General features: G+C 38.6%; 2 protein-coding genes across 2 annotated transcripts in view; one reads left to right on the top strand and one right to left on the bottom strand.

Annotated features, from left to right (window-relative positions):
• slc39a7 (solute carrier family 39 member 7) overlaps positions 1-4,556 on the top strand; it is a 9,345-nt gene extending 4,789 nt beyond the window's left edge. The window contains exons 3-8 of the mRNA XM_005745224.1: positions 312-465; positions 567-680; positions 817-951; positions 1,161-1,274; positions 2,033-2,229; positions 3,403-4,556. Coding sequence (XP_005745281.1) covers positions 312-465; positions 567-680; positions 817-951; positions 1,161-1,274; positions 2,033-2,229; positions 3,403-3,657 — 969 coding nt within the window. The 3' untranslated portion in view covers positions 3,658-4,556. The remainder of the gene's footprint in view (positions 1-311; positions 466-566; positions 681-816; positions 952-1,160; positions 1,275-2,032; positions 2,230-3,402) is intronic.
• A 7,604-nt stretch (positions 4,557-12,160) lies between these two features.
• Positions 12,161-16,489, bottom strand: LOC102212003 (formyl peptide receptor 2-like). Its single transcript, XM_005745211.1, has 3 exons — positions 16,337-16,489; positions 15,551-15,701; positions 12,161-14,023 (listed from the first exon to the last, which is right to left on the bottom strand). Exons 2-3 carry the CDS (start codon positions 15,692-15,694, stop codon positions 13,208-13,210), a joined length of 960 nt encoding a protein of 319 aa, XP_005745268.1. The 5' UTR covers positions 15,695-15,701; positions 16,337-16,489; the 3' UTR covers positions 12,161-13,207.
• Positions 16,490-20,164: the final 3,675 nt, after the last annotated feature.

Genomic DNA, 20,164 nt, shown 5'->3' with positions numbered 1-20,164 from the left:
TTTTTTACTGTAAGTTTATGTAAGTGAAGGTTTTAAGTATTTATAAAGTGTTTCAAATATGCTCACTTTAATCACAAAGATCGTATGACAGAGACAATAGTTTTTAATTGATTACAGTGATATTCAGTCCAGTGATTTTGCACGTCGGGCACTGAAAAAGTAAACGCATATATACAGCGAGAGATGTTGCAACAGTTAGAAAATATGACACTTTGTGGAAAAAAGTAAGGTTGTAGTCGGGCAAAGTCTTTGCGTCTGGTTTTGACTTCTTCTCTTCCTGTATCAGCACTTATGTGGTGTTATTGTCGAAGTGGCGACACCCGTCGTTCAGGAGAATACTGCAGCGGCTAAATAGAAGTGACTGCGTGATGATGTTGCGGCGGCGTGCTACGCGACCCATGCGGAGGGTATACTGGTGCCTTTACAGCTTTGGCACTCCTGTCAAAGCCATAATTGCCTGTGATGGTAAAATGAGCAGCTCGGTGTCTCTGTTGGTTTTAACTTTTAGATTTGTTAAACAGCTGAGAGAGAAAAACAGAGCAGCACGATCCTCACTTTGTCTTTCTGACGTCTCCTCGTGTCATATTTGTTTTGCACAGAGCCCCACTCACATCACGAAGATGGGGATCATGGACACTCGCATGCAACTGAAGAGTCGCATGACCACGGCCACTCTCACGGTATGCATTAATGGGATTTCCTTTTTTTAATGTTGCCAGTGTGTTGTCTGGTTATTTGCCGGTGATTTTAAAAGAAAAAGTTTCTAAAGCCAAGCAGAGCTCATGAAGCAGTGCTCCCTATTCCCTACCTGTATAGGAGCGGCCCACGGTCATATGATGTCTGTGGGTCTTTGGGTTCTCGGTGGGATCATCGCTTTCCTAGTGGTGGAAAAATTTGTGCGTCTGCTGAAGGGAGGACATGGCCACGGACACTCCCATGGACACTCTCACGGTACGCTGGAGGAAACTCTTCTTTTGATCAAACTCTTTTAAATTGCCCTGAAAGATCAGTTGTGTACAAAACCAGATTCCTGCATGTAGTAAATGTTATTTTGTTGCTGTTTTCATTTCAGAAGTTTTTTGTAAAACTGCATGTTCACTAGATTTCCCAGCTATATTCTCTGTAGGTGTTTTGAACTTTGTTCTGTGTGGCTTTTTCAGTTGCTGCCAAAGAGAAGGACAGTGATGGAGAGGAGGAAAAAGAAAAGAAGAAGAAGGAGAAGAAAGAAAGCAAAGATCAGAAACCATCAAAGAAAGAGGAGAAAAAGAGTACAGGTGAAGCACTGAAGTGTAGTTACTGTGCTGAAGCAACTGATTTCAAACAGAATTTGAACCTGCACACACCCACACTTCTTTGAGCTTCTTAAAAATGCCGCTGCAGGACGTTCACTGATAGAGCCTGGTCACTGTGTGCGTCAGCCTGTGTGTGGCTTATTTTTACGAGTCATAACTACACAATAGTGGTAGTAAAAATGACATTTTCTACTGTTTATTCTGCTGCCATCTTGGATTGTAAAGTTGGGTTGTGGTATGGCTGCTCTGACTTTTTAAGGGGGAAAATCCCCTTTGGCGAACTCTGAATTTCCAAATTCCCACTTCAGATGGAACTGGGATAGAATTAACGTGGCACGGAGGTTGGATTCTTGATTGTCTGGAATCTGCAAAAATGTGCAGTTGAGGATAAAACAGAACATGTTCACATGTGAGATGGTGAACAGACTGGTACCAGGCAGTCTCCCATTCAAGTACCAACCAGGCCCGACCCTGCTTAGCTTCAGAGATCAGCTGTGTGTAACACAAAACAGAACCAAGCTGCAAACATGTTTTCTTGGTCTTTCAAAATCTGTTTGGAATCAAGTTTTTAATGTGTGTGTCAGTGGAAAGAATGTTCACATTTTTCTTGGGTTGTTCTTATTTATGTTTTTTTTTGTGGGAATCTTGAAACATAAAAAGCTCATTGTTTGCATCAATCCATGAGCCACTAAACACTTTACATATTCTTCGGGTCTTTATTGTTCCTTCCACTAATGCAGATATCAAGGTGTCTGGTTACCTAAACCTGGCAGCTGACTTCACACATAATTTCACTGATGGTTTGGCAATTGGAGCTTCATTCCTGGTTGGTCCAGCTGTGGGCACCGTCACCACCATCACCATCCTGCTTCATGAGGTCCCACATGAGATCGGAGACTTTGCCATCCTCGTCCAGTCTGGCTGCACCAAGAGGAAGGTAACCACCAAATATGAAAAAGCTGCAAAAAGTCTCAAAGTCGTTGACACAGTGTACACACACACTTGTCAGTATACTTAACAAAGTATAAACAAGCAGAAAACAACAACTACATACAAGGAGGAATTAATAAGAACTATTCAAACAAAGACAGCCTGTCTACATGCAGTTTTCTAATTAAACTGTAAAGCGTGTTCACCAGGAAATGGTTATCCACCCACATACTGACACATCTTGTCTCGTGGTCAGTTTAGTCTCTAAATGACAACCCAAACAGCATCCAAGGTCATTAAATATGTAAAGCCACTGCTCCACCTTCCCCATAAAACACAGTGGAAAACCTGCTGTGGTTTGGCTGGCAACTGTGCTTTTGAACCATGAAACTCTTGAATTTTAGTATAGAGGCCAAAAAGTCCTTGGATTTCTGTGCACAGTTCTCAGTGCGCTTTTAACTGAGTGAAACTGTAAAACTCCATAGTGGTGCTGAAAATGGAGAGAATAGACGAATCCTTCAGTTGTCACACAGGGGTAAATTTGGTTGTATCAGCAGTAAAAAACCAAAAAAACCAAACCACATACACAAACAGAACAAGACACGGAACAGAAACACACACAATTTTTACATATTTACATCATGGACAATAGTTACCAAAGCAGAGTACTGTACAGGTATTAAAATTAGAGTACAGATAAGGACAAAAAGTAGTAAACAAGCCAAACAAATATTTTTGGTACAAATTCACCCTGACTGTGTGATGCTGCTGTGCTCTTTGCTGATATGTACAGGGAAGCTGCTTTGGTCCACACATGCAAAACAAGCTTCCTCTTGCACTTTTCTTTCACAATAAAAGCCCTTGATATATGCACAGTATGACAGCTGTACTCTTGGAATATATGCAACATATTTAAAGCTAATTGTAAGATTTGAATAAACTCCTATCTCTGGTTTTAGCTTTAAAATAGAAAAAATATTTTTTTCAATAGTAATTAAATATATATATATTTTTTATTTTTAGTGCAGATTACCTAGTATGTGGTGCAAAAAAATAGACATTTATATACTGGATTAAAATGGGGACCAAAATATTCTGGTTCTCTTTAAAAGATTTTTAAAAATATATATAAAACTATAGAAAATTAGTGAAGCATTGTCTTCTCCCTCCTTGCCTGCAGGCCATGTGTCTACAGCTGCTGACCGCTCTGGGAGCTCTGGCTGGGACAGCTTGCTCGCTGTTGGCTGAAGGTGTGGGTGCCGCTGCTACCGCCTGGATCCTGCCCTTCACGGCTGGCGGGTTCGTTTACATCGCCACAGTGACGGTGCTCCCAGAGCTGCTGGCGGGCCGCTCCAGTTTCGGCCAGTCTCTAATGGAAATTCTTGCCCTGCTGTTCGGAGTTGGCATGATGGTGCTGATCGCGGAGTACGAGTGAGGCGCTGCAGAGCGCACAGACTTCTTACAGCACAGGGGATGGAGAGACAGAGAGAAGAGGTCAAACGGTTAAAAAAGCCTTTTCACGTTGAGATCATGTGGATTATTTTTGTCAAAGCTGTGTTTCCTTGTTTGTTTCTTTTTTTTTTAATATAAATTGAGTTGTATTTTGGCACAAACGCCACTACTTGATGGAAAGTGGAAAAACTGATGTTTTTGTTGTGTAGTGTCTGTTTTTCTTAGCAGTTCATGCGCACATCCCTGATTTGTATAACCACTTTGTGGTTTTTGAGAGGAGTAGTGTTAACTTCTTGATTGTTAACACTGCTCCACTAAAGAAACTGACAGCTGGAAGAAATAACATGAGTGGAAGGATTTTTGGGAAAGGGAAGGACGTGGACTCTTTCTGTACAACGGCTCAGTATCAACTTAACATCTTTACTACATCGACCATCCGGCCGCCATCTAACTACATGCTGAGCTGACAAGTAACTTCCCTCTGAGTCAGAAACATTTTCCATCTGAATCCATATCAGTTTAAGATGTAACAGGTCTTCTGTTCATTTCAAGGTTTGGTGAGTGAAAGAGTGGAGACAGTGCTGGTGTTGCTCTCACTGAAGTGACTCAGTGCTCTGTTCTACTTGATTAATATCTGTTTAGTTTGAATGTACCAAATCTCAATATTTTTACATTCCACACAATAAAAGTGAATGTGGCTTTTACGCATGTGCTACAAATGGCAACATAATTACTAATTATTAAACTCTCACCTGGTTGTTTGTTAAAGTAGAAGCAGTTTTCACATTCCTAACCAAACTATTTTTTTCAGCTGATGACAAAGAATAAATAAAACACTTGCAGCTGTTCTGAAATCCTCAATAAAGGGTAATTATTTTCAAAGTGTTGATGATTTTTCTGTATGTGCTGTAATTGACCGTAACAAGATTATAATGAAATGGTTTTAAGTTGTTAGAAGTGATGTTACCAAACACAGAAATGTTTTTTGTGACTCTCCAAAAGTTGATTCTGTTCATCTGGACGTAGCGTTTTCAGTGGGAGAAAACGTTCAGATGAACAGAACCAACTTGTGGAGATGTACTTACCTGGATGATTGAGCATGCGTCAAGATGTTTTTTGTGACTATTTTCAGAAAAGACCACAAGAGGGAGTAAGAGATGTCTCGCGCAGCATTTGTTGTGCTTGACAGATCTCACGTCCTCAAATCATGTTAAAAGCACCTTAAAGGACATTTGCTAGACTTGTGAAGCAACACACTTGTGTGTTTGTGGCTTTATTTTTTTATTTTTTTTATTTCACAAGAGTTGTAGATAGTGGCAGAACAATCTGACCTAGATGACTGAGAACCTCCAAGGTTTCACAATGATTTCAACCAAAACCTCTGCTGAGAATGACCCACGCCTTTTTCCACACCTTGGTGTGTGTGGTGAGGTGCACGGCCAATAGGCCATTTGGCTTTATAAGAAAATAATCCTGGATGAGGGTTCAGTCACTTTCTTTCCAAGCTCCTTAGACCATAATCTCCAGATTTAACCATGTTTAGGCAAAATGGCTAATCGCAATTATTTATTTAGTTATTTTAGAATTCACTATAGACTCAGAAGGCAAGTTGTTTGGCAAAATAAACATTTTTTATATGGCTGCTCTGCGATTTGCCACTAGATTTGATCAACTCTGTTGTGTAGCCAAACCGTACCAATCAAACAGGTCACTCCCACCTGACCTACTTAGCTGATCTAATCTGGTCTTTCCTGCTCCACGACCTTCAAACAACTTTTCGTAAAATGCAGTTTTAAAACAAGGAAAAGCTAGAAACAAAAACAAACTGAGCCTGTTGATGCACGCAAACCTACGAAATCTGTGAAAAAATTATTGATCTTTATACAACTGGTAGCTTTAAACAAGAATAAGGTCACAATGCGACATGACATTTAGCTCTGTGCTGATTAATTCAGTCATCCTACTCTACACAGGCTGTCTTGGTGTGAGGGCTCTGCTACAAAGCAAGGTGTTGATCTTAAAGTCAAGAATTTTCTGTGGTACAAAAATTATTTTATTTCTGCCTGGATAAATCACAATGGTAACTTATGCTGAACACAAAACTTGGTCAGAATACGGTTATGTTCTGAGTTTTGGCTCATCTAGAAGTTTTTTTTAATTTATGGCATATAATAAGTGTGATATAAATTTGGATTATCTGCTGTGGCTATATGTTTTATTTGTGCACCTTGTTAAGATGTAAGTTACTAACATAAAGAATGAAGCCCAGCTGCAATTTTACAGCAATGCAAACTGTGCCTGCATTGCTAGAATTTGTATGTATTAATTTGGTGATGCAGAAAATGTCGATTTATTTTTTATATATATTATGTAATCTGGTGCCAAGTCTCTTTTACAATGCTGGTATTGCAGCTAGTAGAACACTGAAGACACAGAGAATACCTGTTCAATCAGTAAAATTAAAATCACTTTGCTCTGAAGTGATTTCGAGCCTAATAAAGTGAATCCTTTGTTAGGCTGTAGGACAGCAATTTAATGTATAAATAATTCCAGTTTCAGAATTCTAATCTGTTGGCATCACACTGTAAATAAACAGAGACGCAGAGTGTGTTGAATTTTATGTTCTTATAGATTTTTATGTGTAAGATGTTTATGACCATTTTATTATTGAATAACATCTCAGATTGGTGTGGGAGGCACTCACAGGGATCAGTTTGTGCATGTGCCTTGGTGTCACGTGACATGTGAGCCCGAAGCAGATAGCCGGGCTAAACAGTCGAAACTGATAACCACTATCGAAATCCATTATCTCCAATTGCAGTTTTAGATTAGGAATACATTCACTGACGCCCTCAGACATCGGTGCGTTGGTGGTTCTTTGTGTCTGGGGATGGGCGTCCAGGTACACACCGGCTCACTTCTTGGCGGCCGCTTATTGGGGCCTGGAGCCTGGGGCTCGCTCGAGCCACTTTGGGGGTGGGGTGCCCCCAGCCTCTCGGCCTGGGGCTCGGTCACTCTGGCACGGCTGGCTGCCGGCGGAGCTCACGGGCACGTCACTGCAACCCCCCCTGGCTTCTGCTCCGCGGCTGCTGAGTGAGCCCTCATCTGGGACTCTCCTCAGCTCTTTCTGGGACAGTGGCGCGGCTGCCCCTCTGTTGGTCTTCCTTGGTCTCTTGTGTTCTGAGGGCCTCTGGATGTCTGGAGTTTTAATCTCCTCCATACCGGCTTCATGCCCTGGAGGACGGGGCTGTGGCCAGAGATCATTACATGAAGGAACCTTTTAAAAACCAGCGTGTCCATGCTCACAGGTGTACACACGGGTGATCACACACACAAACTACACCCTTTTTGGCTCCTACCTCAAAGCACACTGTGTTCTGTTGATCTTATGAGCTGCACAATAATGTTTAACATTTAGTATTTACTGTTATATTCCCATAGATCATCATGATGTTGTTTATTATGTTGCTCTCATTTTCTTCTGCTTGTTTCCTTTTTCATTCTCAACAGGTGAAATTAAAAAAGGAAAACAAAACAAAACACAATAAGATGTAATATTTAGTATCTACTGTTAGCTAGTTTATTGTGATGGTGTTGTTTTTATTATGTTGCTCTTTTTGTTTGCTTTCTCTTCTGTTTTTTTTTTATCTCCATACAGGTGATCCAGGTGTTTTGTTTGTTTTTCTTTTTTTCTCTTCTCCCTCTCTTTCTTTCATTCTTACTCCCTGTCCTCTCCCCCAGTCATGTCTGTCCCGTCTTTAAAAAACGAAAATACAATAAATACATAATTATAATAAAGGTCAATCAAATGGACCAATATGGCAAGGCCATGATGATCCACTTGGTAAAGTAAATCCACTTGTCATCTTTCTTGGCTTTCAGACAACAATTCTGATGGCTAAAGATCCAAACAGGACAGGCAAAAAAAAAAAAAGGAATACATTCACTGACTGTTCACTGACTGATTTATCAAAGGAGTGGCATAAATGTGTTTCTCTTTAAAATATCTAACCTACATTCTGCAGATGTTATTTACACTAATCATCATGCAAGCAAAAGACTGGCATACCATTAACGTACCCATAAAACTTTATTTCCTTTCATTTACTGTTGTAATTGGAAGTTGACCTTAATCAGTTGTTACTTCGTCGCCTACCGGTTGTAAAAAACAAACAAACAAACAAAAACAAAAAACGCTATACAGCTGTGCAGCTCACCTGCTACTCTTTTTTTTTTGCCAAGAAAGATGCCAAGTGGCTTTACTTTACCAATTGGATCATCATCATCGTGCTTAACGGGTTCAGGAGCTCTCAATGCAGGGCATGGGACAGGAATCAAATTGTGACACCTCATTCTTGCTGTAGTCTACAAAGAATTGTATAGACCCATCTTTCTTCACTACGAGAACTATGGGGCTACACCACACACTAGCTATGTCCCAATTCCTAGGCCACATCCTTCAAAGGCCGCATTTGGAGGCCAATAATGTCACAGCCAGGCCATGAAGGCTGTCCCAATTCAAAGGCTGCTCCAAATGGGGCCGACAAATACGTCCTTCATTTCCCTCGATTTGAAGGATGGCTCGGGTGTATCCTTTGTGCCCCATCCTATCCCAAAATTCATTGCGCGGCCCAGCCAATTCCAGTTTCCAACAACGGTGGTAGCTACTTAGTTTTAATATTACTCTTTCTGAGTCACAAAATAAACTTTTAAGATATTTTCAGGCAAGAATGTAACTGTGTAAACTTCAAATATTTGCTCAATTTATCAAGACATCACATTTTTGCAAAAGTGCTCCAACGTTTTCGGAAACATCTGTTAACCACCACTTCGATAGTTAGCCGGGGGTTTAAGCCTCACTAGAGCCATTGAGAACAGCAAACTCCTGGCACATCATTTTGAAACTCCCCGCAAGCCTTTGCTATTCAGGTTAAACATGATATATAAGTCACTTAGATAGCTTAAAAATATTATTGTTAGTCTTTTTTCAGGGTTTTATTTGTTCCTGAGTAAATCGGTTTGGCTGAGATTAAAGTTCACACAGCTGAATAAATGTCAAGCTGATTAAACAGAAGTGTGAGATGGTAGAGAATTTACTCCAATGTCCTTTTATATTTTAGTGAGCAAGGAGTAGACGGCTGAGTTTATTAAACTCTACTGAGACAGCTGGGGATGCAAATCTGAAGGAGATCGTCCCATTTCACAACCTCGCACTTCCGGCCTTCGGAGGACCCGGCCCCCATAGACCGCGAAAGCCTGGTCCTTCAAAGGATGCGGCCTAGGAATTGGGACATAGCTAATGTGTGACTCTTCTATTACTCCCAGCTTTACAATTTCAGCCAATTTTCTTTGAACAATTTGCCTTTTATGTTTAGGGAACATGGGCGTGTCTCACAATCTCAATGAGATTGAAGCTGAGACACAAACCACACCCTGGCAAAGTTTTTTTGCTTGTTTTTAAAATCAGACAAATATACTGCAATTAAATAATTTTTGCCTTGCTGTTTTCAGCAGGCTGGATTGAAAAGCTCCAGAGTTTGTCGAGTGACCTGACATTTCAAGAGGACTTACTCGACCAGGTGTGCATGTGTTATTGATTAATTCCTTTGCCTTGCTTAAATGACCTCTGTCTAGAATTTATCATTACTCCCATACTCCCCAAAATGATGATGGTCTTATGTATAGTATGATATTTATGTGTTTGGGTAATAATTACTGTTCATTAACATGCAGAAATGCTTACCTTGCCCCCCAAAAATGTCTTTAATTCATGGCACTTTACAAGCTATAGATATGTTCCATTAATGAACATATTATTTTCCTCTAAAGCTTTTGTTGCTATTTATTTAGCTTTAAACACCTTAAAAATATTTCTAACTTTTCCAGGAGGAAAAGAAATTCTGGGAAGAACTTCAAAAGAAGTATCTTGAACCTCTGCCTGATGACAAAGAAAAACAGAAAAAGATGGCCAATGAGCTGCGAGAGCTGAGAAACAAAGTAAGTGTTGGAAGATGTGTTATCAAGAATGGGCACCATTTATGTCTTATGATTCCAGGTTGAAAGCGCTGTTACTTGGAGATGATATCCAAATTGATCCAACTGCCTTCATGTTTATTTTGGGATTTGCAGTTTCAGTTGTGATCCAGTTCTTTGCGATGCTATACCACAGGTGACCTCTGACATCAAATCGCAGTGTTTTGATACTCACCAAGAGAATCTAACATTCTTATTTTGTGTTCATTGTGTTCAGGATTCACACCCTCATACCTTATGTAGCCATTGTGGACACAGAACCCAAAGCGATAAAGAAACTTGAAAAACAGAAGTCATACCTGCAAAGCAAAAGGGTATTTGCAACTTTATTACATAGACAGATTATTTGTATTCTTTTAACTGTACAGAAATAATTTTTTGTGCTAATGTTTGTTCAATTGCCTTCCAGCATAGCTCCAGCTCTAATGCAGACTCAAGCTACAGCTCCATGGAGGACTTTGAGATTGAGGACAGCGATGTTGAGTCAGAGGTCACCAGAAAGCAGATGTAGTATAAAAATCCGGTGTGCCTTATGGTTAGCATCTCACCCTGCCTTTCGGGTGCTACCGCAGGTGCCTTTGACGTTGCAAAACGTTTAGCTGACATTGTTGTGTTTGTTGGGGAGAAAACAAACATACAGTACAGCACTTCAGATTGACACTGCTAGCGATCAAAGATTTGTGGAAGTTTGACACGCTGAATGCATTCTGTACTGTACATGAGATTGATTGACAGTGGTCTACAGACGATCAGGATGCAGAACACAATGCGCTGTAAAAAAAAAAAAGAAAGAAAAATTGCACACAAAAAAATCCACGAAACAGCGAGGCCGTGAAAAGTGAACTGCGTTATAGCGAGGGACCACTGTATATCATGTTTAGGTGGATACTAGCGAGCTAACTCTTGACTACGACAGTGGTAATACTCCAACAATCCATCAAGCAGTGCAGCTTCGCAGTTTACCAGAGTCATATTAAAACATTTTTTGACAGATTTTTGATTTTCGAGCACCGTGTACCACACAAAATCGGTTCGAGGTCAGTAAGCACAACCAGACTTCAATCATAAGGCACACTGTCAATTTGAGAAAATTAAAGGATTTTAAGTGTGCCTTATAGTCCGAAAAATATGGTACCAACTTGGATCGACTGAGCTCTGTTCGCCACAGTTTCCAGGGTTTTTCCAAGTTATTAAAATCACAATGGATTATTACAATCAGAACAGATTATTACATTTAGAAAGGAATTTCCTTTTTACTATAATGGCAAATATATGTTGCAGTGTTGATCAATGTTTAACAAAATATTTAAATATCTAGAATTTTTATAAATTGTCTTTATTTTGTGTGTATAAAAAATTTATGTATTGGGAACTATACAACAGTTGGTGAAAAAAAAAGATACATCATGTTAAATGTTAACATGTTATAAAACTTTACTTTGACCTTACTCGACAAAGTTTTGTGAAACCTGTGGAACACCTGGACAGAGATAGGAAGGGATGTACCTTCTTATATGTCCTCCACTGGAGATAAATCTCTGCAAGAAGATTAGCAGTATCATCTTGTCAGATGTATACATAGACTCCCTTTTGTAAGACAATGATAGTTGAGATCTTAAAAGAGATCTTAAAAGTCCTGTGAGGTTAAATATAATACAATACATTACAATTTATATAGCACAAAAAAAACAGAGGTATGCCAAAGTGCTTCACAGAACCAATTAAGATCAATAACAGATACAAATAGACTGACAGGTGGGAGACACAACTAACACCAGGCATTGTAGGCACAAGCCAAAAGGCTGTAGGTTAAATCACACTTACAAAATGCGGGCTCTAGGAAGCCGGGAAGGCTACACTAAATAAGTTTTTAATTGAGATTTAAAACATTGAATTGAAATAGACACGCAAATAGTTTCGGGGAGATTATTCCAGAGGGTAGGGTCCAACAGAGGCGAATGCGTGGTCACCTGTGGTCTTAAGCCAAGGTCAGGAGCTTTTGGCCTGCTGATGTAAGCGCTCTCCCAGTGGTATAAAAGCTGAGGAGATCAGTAAGATAGCTGGGTGCGGAATTATTTATACAGTATACACTCAGGCCAGGCATAAACACATGTAAATAAATGTGCTCTATATTTTTCAAAGCTTCCTGTAATGGTCTGAAAAGTCCATCTGGTATTTTGGTTGAAAAGTTGATTACATAATATGCCATTTTTAATTGAGTGTAACATGGGGTTCTAAAATAAAAAAGGCATTTAAGCTACAAGTAAACACTTTTTTTCTTGTTTCTTTTTTTCATTGTAGGTAAGTAGGAGCTTTTATCTTCATAGTATTTTTTTTTTTTTTACCACTATAAAATTTTATGAGTTTTATGAAGTTGGGGAAACCTGCTGTCAGCTGAGACTGAAGAAGTTGATGTTGCTAATGATGATGTCATCATTGTCCTTGGTGGACAGAGATGCATTGGAAGACATTACGTTGCTGGAAAAAAGAGAACTGAAAAGAAAATTCTAAATATTAATAACCATGTAACTCCTGATCTGACACTGAGTACAAAATCATAGGATTTCCTCATATGTCATTCTATAGTATCATACTTCCTGACTAACAAACAAACAAACAAACAAACAGATAATTGACTGAAGCCTAACAGAAGAGGTAAATCTGGGAGTGCAAGTCATCTTAATAGATTATTATCTTAGAAATAATTTCAGGCAAGGCCAAATCAGTTTATATAAGCAAAAGTTTTCATGAACTTATTTTGCCAAAATCTATAAGCTAATGCTGGGGTTAGTTAAGCTTAAACAGTGGCAAAGGTCAATGTAATATAACTATGCAAAAAACGAAAAAAACCCCACACAATTCAGCAACATTAGGCAAATACCATCAGCAAAGTCTAAAACTCCAGAAATGGTACCAGGTGGTGTTTATGGTGAGATTTATTCCTCAGACCTAAATCTTTGAAGATATTTGACTTCTGCTTTGGCAACAACTTACCAAGGGTTAACAACTCTAAGTATTCCAGTTTATCTATAATTAGGTAATTATAGATAAACAAAAGAAAAAAGCAAAAGTAAAAAACATAATATACAATATGTAAAATATGACGTAATGATTGAGGGTGAATTTTCTGGTGTCAATATGAATTTTCCAGGTATTATAAATAAATAAACAACAAACAAATTATCACTGTTCTTAAGACTTGACTTTAAGTATAGTGATGGTGAAACAGATTTAGTGAAAGGTAGGAGTTCACACATCTGTTTTGTTGAGCCTTTGTTGATAAATCTTTTAATTTGACCGATTATCATTACTGTAGTCTTCCCACCTTTTATGTTTCACTCTGAAATACTGGTTTTGATCATATAATGGAAGCAAAAAATTATTTCAGCATTTCAATATTATATTAATGGTTATGTATAAGGACATGTATTTTTCTTGGGAAAGGTAAAATTTACTTACATCCACTCTTTTCCGCCTACTCTCTGTTTTAACCCAGAGCTTTAATCCAAAGAGGGATCAGTTGGCTGAGCCATCTGGCCATCCATATCATCTCTCAGAGCCCTTTTATAAACTCTCATGAGTTTCTGTCTAAACCCCTCCTTGACTTTTAGCCCCATACAGAAATATAACAACGGGTTCACACAGCTGTTAAAGTAAGCAATGCTCTTTGTTATAGAGTAACACTTTTTCACCACTTTGTTTTCATTATACACAATGTCTACTAATAGAAGGCACTGATAAGGTGCCCAGCACAGGAAGAAGGCAATGACCAAACATACTAATATACGAAGGGGCCGAGATTTCCCTGACAGACGAGTGCGTCGGAGGCCCAGGCCAACCAGGATGTAACAGATGAGAATGACCACAAAGGGAAATATGAAGCTGAATATGAATTGCATGGAGTAGAGAGCAACTTTGGTGTTTTTGTTTTCCTTTGGCTTCTCCACCCACACCATTTTACACTTAGTTTGGTTGTTGTTGTCCATGTAGATTTTGCGGAAGGTGAAGAAAGGAATACTGAAGAGAAGCGCTATAATCCAGACACAGACTGCCACCACCCTCGCTGCGAAGAGGGTGCGTCGACGCTTCGTGAGGATGGGCTGACGGACACAAAGCACTCGATCCAGACTGATCACAGCCAGCAGGAAGACAGAGCAGAACATGTTGGTGTGTTTGAACAAACCATGAAACTGGCAGAGAAAGAGACCAAAAGGCCACCGTTCTAACTTCATCTGGATGATGGAGAAGATTCGTGTGAAGCAGAAAATCAGATCTGCTATCGCCAGATTCACCAGCCACACATTGTTGACTGCTGGCTGAAGAGACAGAAGAGACAAAGTAAAATAATATATTATTTACATGACGCAAGTAACCAGACATTGATATTATTATCCCCCCAAACAGTCATTATCAATTTATCAATAAACAGAGCAGCATGCATTATGCACACATCTAGTGATCATGTGAATAAGTGGATGTAAAATCTGGTGTCAACTAATATTGTTAAATAGCAATTATGTCACTTTGTAAAACGGTGTGTTTTAGCCCAAACCCAGTTCCCAGAGCACATAAACTTAGGTTGCTCTTGCGGATATAAAAGGAACTTCATAGCACAATAAAAACGTACCCTAACTCATGTGTTAGTTTTAGACGTCCATGCAGGGTAATGACATGCAAAACATGTATAAAATCACTTAAATAGAATCTACCTGACAAAGTTAAGTAGCCTAAAAGATGTCAGACAGCATCACATGCCATTATCAAAAGCAGGGGTGTCCAACTCCAGGCCTCTGGGACAGGTGTGCTGCAGGTTTTAGATGTGTCCTTGATCCAACAGAGCTGATTTAATTGGCTAAATTACCTCCTCAACTTGTCTTGAAGTTGTCCAGAGGCCTGATAAGGAACTAATCATTTGATTCATGTGTGTGGACCCAGGGTAATATCTAAAAGATGCAGGACACTGGCACTTGAGGCCTGGAGTTGGACACCCCTGATCTAAAGGAACTCAAGAACAGATGAGAAGCAAAGTCACTGACATCTATCAGCCTGGAATTTGCCTGCTAAGCTGAATAAATGCTTGTGCCAGGATCCTGGCAATTTCAAGCACACTTTTTGTCATTATGTGGTTTTTCGTTTAGAATTTTGACATGAAAAATTACTTTAATCTACTGTGTAATTAGGCTGAAACATGGGCAATTAGGGAACAAGTGAAGGGCTGTAAAAACTTTCCAGATGTATTGTATACTGTACATAAAGAAATTAAGTTTGACTCAAGACTTTTGCACAATACTATTCATAAGTCTTAGTTACTAGCAACCACTTATGTTAATGATGTTGTTTTTTCAAGAACATATGGCCTTATTCTGGGTTTTAAATTAGATATACTGTACTGTACTTAGTCATGATATTCACATTAAAGACTTACAGGATTCTTATTACTTGCTTTTTCTTTTTTTAACAGAGTTTTGTACAGCATTTTTTAAGCATAAAAATGCGATGTTTTCAACTCTATTAAGTGTCAGATAAACTTGTCACTGAGTGTGTTTCCATGAGTATAGTGTTTGACATATTCTTGTTTCTGCATTTACATGTAAGTAGTGTTGTCAGCGTTAATCTCGTTAATACAACGTTAACATCATAACCGCTTTAACGTGGCAAATCCCCGTTAGCGAGTTAACGTGGATCGGCCTGGGCGCCAACGCATTAGCGCGTTAATGCGTTGGCGCCTGGGCCGATCCACGTTAACTCGCTAACGGGGATTTGCCGCGTTTTGGCGTTTTCACTGAGACACAGAAGATATTACTGACAAACAAAATTAGATATTTAAAACACTCTGTATTCACCTTAAGTTTGATTCCAGCCATCCAGATCACCACAGCGTTTCCTGTGATGCCGAGCACAACGGTCACTGTGTAGAGGACAAAGTTGATGTTGCTTATGATGATGTCATCATTGTCCTTGGTGGACAGAGATGCATTGGAAGACATTACGTTGCTGGAAAAAAGAGAATTGAAAAGAAAATTCTAAATATTAATAACCATGTAACTCCTGATCTGACACTGAGCACAAAATCATAGGATTTCCTCATATGTCATTCTATAGTATCATACTTCCTGACTAACAAACAAACAAACAAACAGATAATTGACTGAAGCCTAACAGAAGAGGTAAATCTGGGAGTGCAAGTCATCTTAATGGATTATTATCTTAGAAATAATTTCAGGCAAGGCCAAATCAGTTTATATAAGCAAAAGTTTACATGAATTTATTTTGCCAAAATCTATAAGCTAATGCTCCTAATCTCAAGGGATACATTAGCCTGGTGATACTGTTATAATAAGATACTTTTTATTCCTGAACTCTGGAAGAGTAGCTGTGCATGATAACGCAGACCTGTATCTACAGGTCTGAGCCGTGTGGGATACCGGAGCACAACACAAAAAAGAAAAAGAAAAGAAGGAAAGTTAAAATGGCCACACTCCCTGCTGCCAAGGAAAAACGAACGCTGCCACAGGATTACGGTTTACAACAACCAGGTTTTTATTAAACTCAAAAGGTAGCAAGTGTCAGGGTGGGCATAGCAAAAACAACAAACAAAACACTCTAGAAATGAAACAGAACTGCCTTACCTATAATGAGAATCCCCAAATGTACTAGAAGAAAACGACTTCCCACCCCTACAGCTACCAGATCAACAAAAAAAAGGGTCTATTTAAGCTATTTACAATATATACAACACAGCCAAGCTCTTCTCAGCCTAGAAACACGTTCACACAGCACACCGGAAGGCCCAGGGCTAAATGCACAGCTCATTGGAAGCAGGAGCTAGAACAGGTCTGGACAGGTCCCAATTCATAGCCAGCCTCACTCAGTCTTCCACCACCTGGAACTTCCATGTTTATCTATTTTTATTTTTACATTTAACTACTGTTGTGCATGGTTGAATTATATTTTAAGGCATCTGAGGAATAGTTAAGTTTAAACAGTGGCAAAGGTCAATGTAATATAACTATGCAAAAAACGAAAAAAAACCCCACACAATTCAGCAACATTAGGCAAATACCATCAGCAAAGTCTAAAACTCCAGAAATGGTACCAGGTGGTGTTTATGGTGAGATTTATTCCTCAGACCTAAACCTTTGAAGATATTTGACTTCTGCTTTGGCAACAACTTACCAAGGGTTAACAACGTAATTATTCCAGTTTATTCATCTATAATTAGGTAAACAGTAGTCTAGTCTCTGCTATGGAGATTATATTTGGTTAAAAAAGTGTTAAAAAGGTTACGTCATTGGCCTGATCCATTAAATCTAAAAATCAATTCAGACCTTTAGAAATCCACATGAAGATGCTCCTCCGATTGGTAGCACCGCCCATTATTGTTGTTATTGTTTAACATAAACTGTAGGATGTAACCATTAAAACCCGTTACAAGAGATTAAAATTATACTTCTCATGTTAAGCAAATAATGTTCCAACCATGCCCTATCATTAGTCGTGTAAAAAGAATCTATAGTGCAAATGAAAAGAAGACAACAACAACTCCTCAAAGGAAAAAGCTGTTCTGCACAAAGGTGGTTTCTTCAGTTTAGAGAAGCAAAGCTGCTGCAGTGAAAGGGGAAATAAACATGGCATGACAGTGACCATAGAATGTTCTTCAACCACATATAGAAACAAAGGAAGAAAAAAACAAAAAACCCCACTCATGGATGTTTGTCTACCAACCAGTCAAATTAGAGTTTGCATCCATGTCTGTCCACAGACAAAAACAAATATAATTTAAACCGAAGACTTTGAAGGAATTCAGTATCTGTGTCACAAAAGGTCACAACTGCTCTTTCTGTTCTTAAGAAATTTGGGTTTTTGCAGAACATTTTGACGTCACAGTAAAGTTGACATCTGTCTTGAAGTTTATAAAATGCTACCATTCTTTTCATAAATTGGCTGTGTGCAGGTGGAACACTGGATTTCGACCCAAAATGCAGCTATATTCGCTGAATGGGAAAAAAGGTGGTACAAAACTAAACTGGAAAATTAATAACTAATAATGCGAAAAGACACATCAGGAAACACAGCCAAGAGGGAGGATGCGACACAGAACTGAGGGAGACCCGGACATAAATACACTCAAGGAAACGAGGGACGTGGGAGCACACGGGGAACCCAGCTGACACAGATAATGGTAACAAGATAGAGCAGGAGCAAACACAAGGTGACGTACACTGACGGGAGACTATCAAAGTAAAACAGGAAGACAGAGATGCAGACACGAGGGGGAGAGAGAATACGGGGAGAGCACAGACCTGACGGGCTGGGGAAACACAAGGAGGGAAACAAGGCATAAGAACTCACAATAAAATAAACAGACACACAGAGGGAGACAGAGGGCAAAGATGAAAGGGGGAATCTAATAAACTAAACAGAACAACCTAGGAACCATACAGAATAAAAAAAAAAACTGAGAACGCTGGGTCAAGTTACTGCTTTCTTCAGCATTACATTTATTTGTACTAAATTGCATGCTACAAGTATTAGTAAATCACCCATGCATAATGCATTCAGATTTGATCCTTGTCAAAGGGAAACTCTTGCAAACACATACGTATGCCATGATGCCAGAATTAAAGGTACTTCAGGTATCTGTATGCCATAAAAAGAAAAAAAAAGATCAAACTCTTTTCTTCCTGGGCATCAGGGGAACAAGCAGGAAATTTCAGTATGTGTTCGAGAAAAGGAAAATGTTGCAGTGGTATAGTGATACAGCTTTTCAGGAGTGGAGATATGAATATTACTTTCATTTTTAATGCACTAAAGGATAAAAATGCAATGGTAAAGTGCAAACAGCATCCAGTACAGAAACAACCACATTATACTGCTAACACAACCTCAGCTCTTTGCCAGGATCTTTACATACAGCATACTAACGCAAAGCTAGCCAAGAACCAAGAGTGATGATAACACAGTGATGAGCAGTCAGGCTGCAGCCTCCGTGTATGTTCTTGTTTTTAAAGTAGAATCACTGTGAAAATCACTTTTAAGTGTCTTTAGGCCAGCTGTCATCTGTGCTTTGTGTTGTCTGCTTTGTGCTCATATGTAAACACTAAAAGAAAGATCCTATTTGTGTCCTCATTAGTATAAGTATTTGTGTTGGTGTGCGTGACTGTAGCTTCATGTTCATATTGTTAACTTATGAGACAATGTTTTTCATGTCATTTTATTGAGTAATGAGAACGTAATGTAATTAATTATTTTCTCTGGTGAGTAATTAAGTAACATACTGGAACATACAAACTTACTTTTAAGAAGATTAATGCAGTACATTACATTACATTGCCATTTATTACTGAAAACATAATCAAGGTCATTAAAAAGGAGGTAGGAAAAGGAGATAGGAGGGACTTCATTGTGAAACTGGCTGGAGCTCATTTGCATTTAAAGGTGCAGACAATAAAAGAATGAATTTGAAACAGAGATAAAACTATACAGACACGTTGGAATTAAACTGTGTGATCCTCTGAGAAAAGACACATTCTGAACCTCCATTAATATGGTAAAAGTAGTTTAAAATGGCCTTATTTAAGTTGGTGTTTAAGTGTTGGACACAGTCACCACAAAGAAATGACTCCGCATTAACTGCGCTCTTCTTTCATTATACAGTCAAATTATATAAAGAAAGAAATTGAACATTTTTGATACTTACTATTTGTATCTCTGCTTAATATTTTCTATACTGGGCATAGTTCACGTACATTAGACTGAAATACTGTTTTGTACCACAATTGTGCAAGTGATGCCACACAGTCATCCTCTTTCCCTCAAATACGTGCATGTTGTACAAGATAACGATAATATCCAAAAAGCAAATTTATAAAAACCATAGTAATACACGTCTCTTGTTAAAGTCACAGTATTTACAATGAAATGTATTAATGAAATTTTCAAAAACATCAAAATTCTTTTGTAGCATCTAATGAATGATCAGATCTTTTTTTTGTTAGGTTTTTTTTTAGCCTAACTTAGTTGTGCATTTTATCAACACTATCTCTGTAATATGACTTCAGTGAACACTACCAAACTCTATAACCAGCTTATACACTTACATCAATAAGAAAAACATGTGAGGAAAAATCAATGAGAATCATGCTACCAATATTACATGGAGTATTATGTAAAATTATTGTTAAACAGATCAGCAATCCTGAAAGACACAAACTGTGTAAAATGTACACAACTGTAACTCTTTTAGTCATAAGTGGGAGATATTAAGTAACAATCTTATTTGAGGAACCAAAACTTAAATAAAGTTCAGATTTCTTACTTGCAGAGTTTGAACACAGCTGATGAGGACTGCTTTAGTCTTAGTAGTCAGAGGCAGAAGTGAAAATGTATCTACTGATGTTTATCTTTGTTACTGTTACATTTGATTATTTAGTTTGTGTCATGTCTGTCTATCTCTC

Source organism: Pundamilia nyererei, unplaced genomic scaffold (genome assembly GCF_000239375.1).
Source record: "Pundamilia nyererei isolate P.nyererei 1_Seehausen unplaced genomic scaffold, PunNye1.0 scaffold00155, whole genome shotgun sequence".
In the NCBI taxonomy this organism is placed as follows: domain Eukaryota; kingdom Metazoa; phylum Chordata; class Actinopteri; order Cichliformes; family Cichlidae; genus Pundamilia; species Pundamilia nyererei.
This window is presented reverse-complemented; position numbering and strand designations above follow the sequence as displayed.

Bases quoted from the DNA above. Each gene is read 5' to 3' on its own strand.
- LOC102212003 (XM_005745211.1), bottom strand. From the start codon at position 15,694: ATGTCTTCCAATGCATCTCTGTCCACCAAGGACAATGATGACATCATC. The intron at 14,024-15,550 runs GTGAATACAGAG...CTGTCTCTTCAG, and splicing joins TGGCTGGAATCAAACTTAAG to CCAGCAGTCAACAATGTGTG.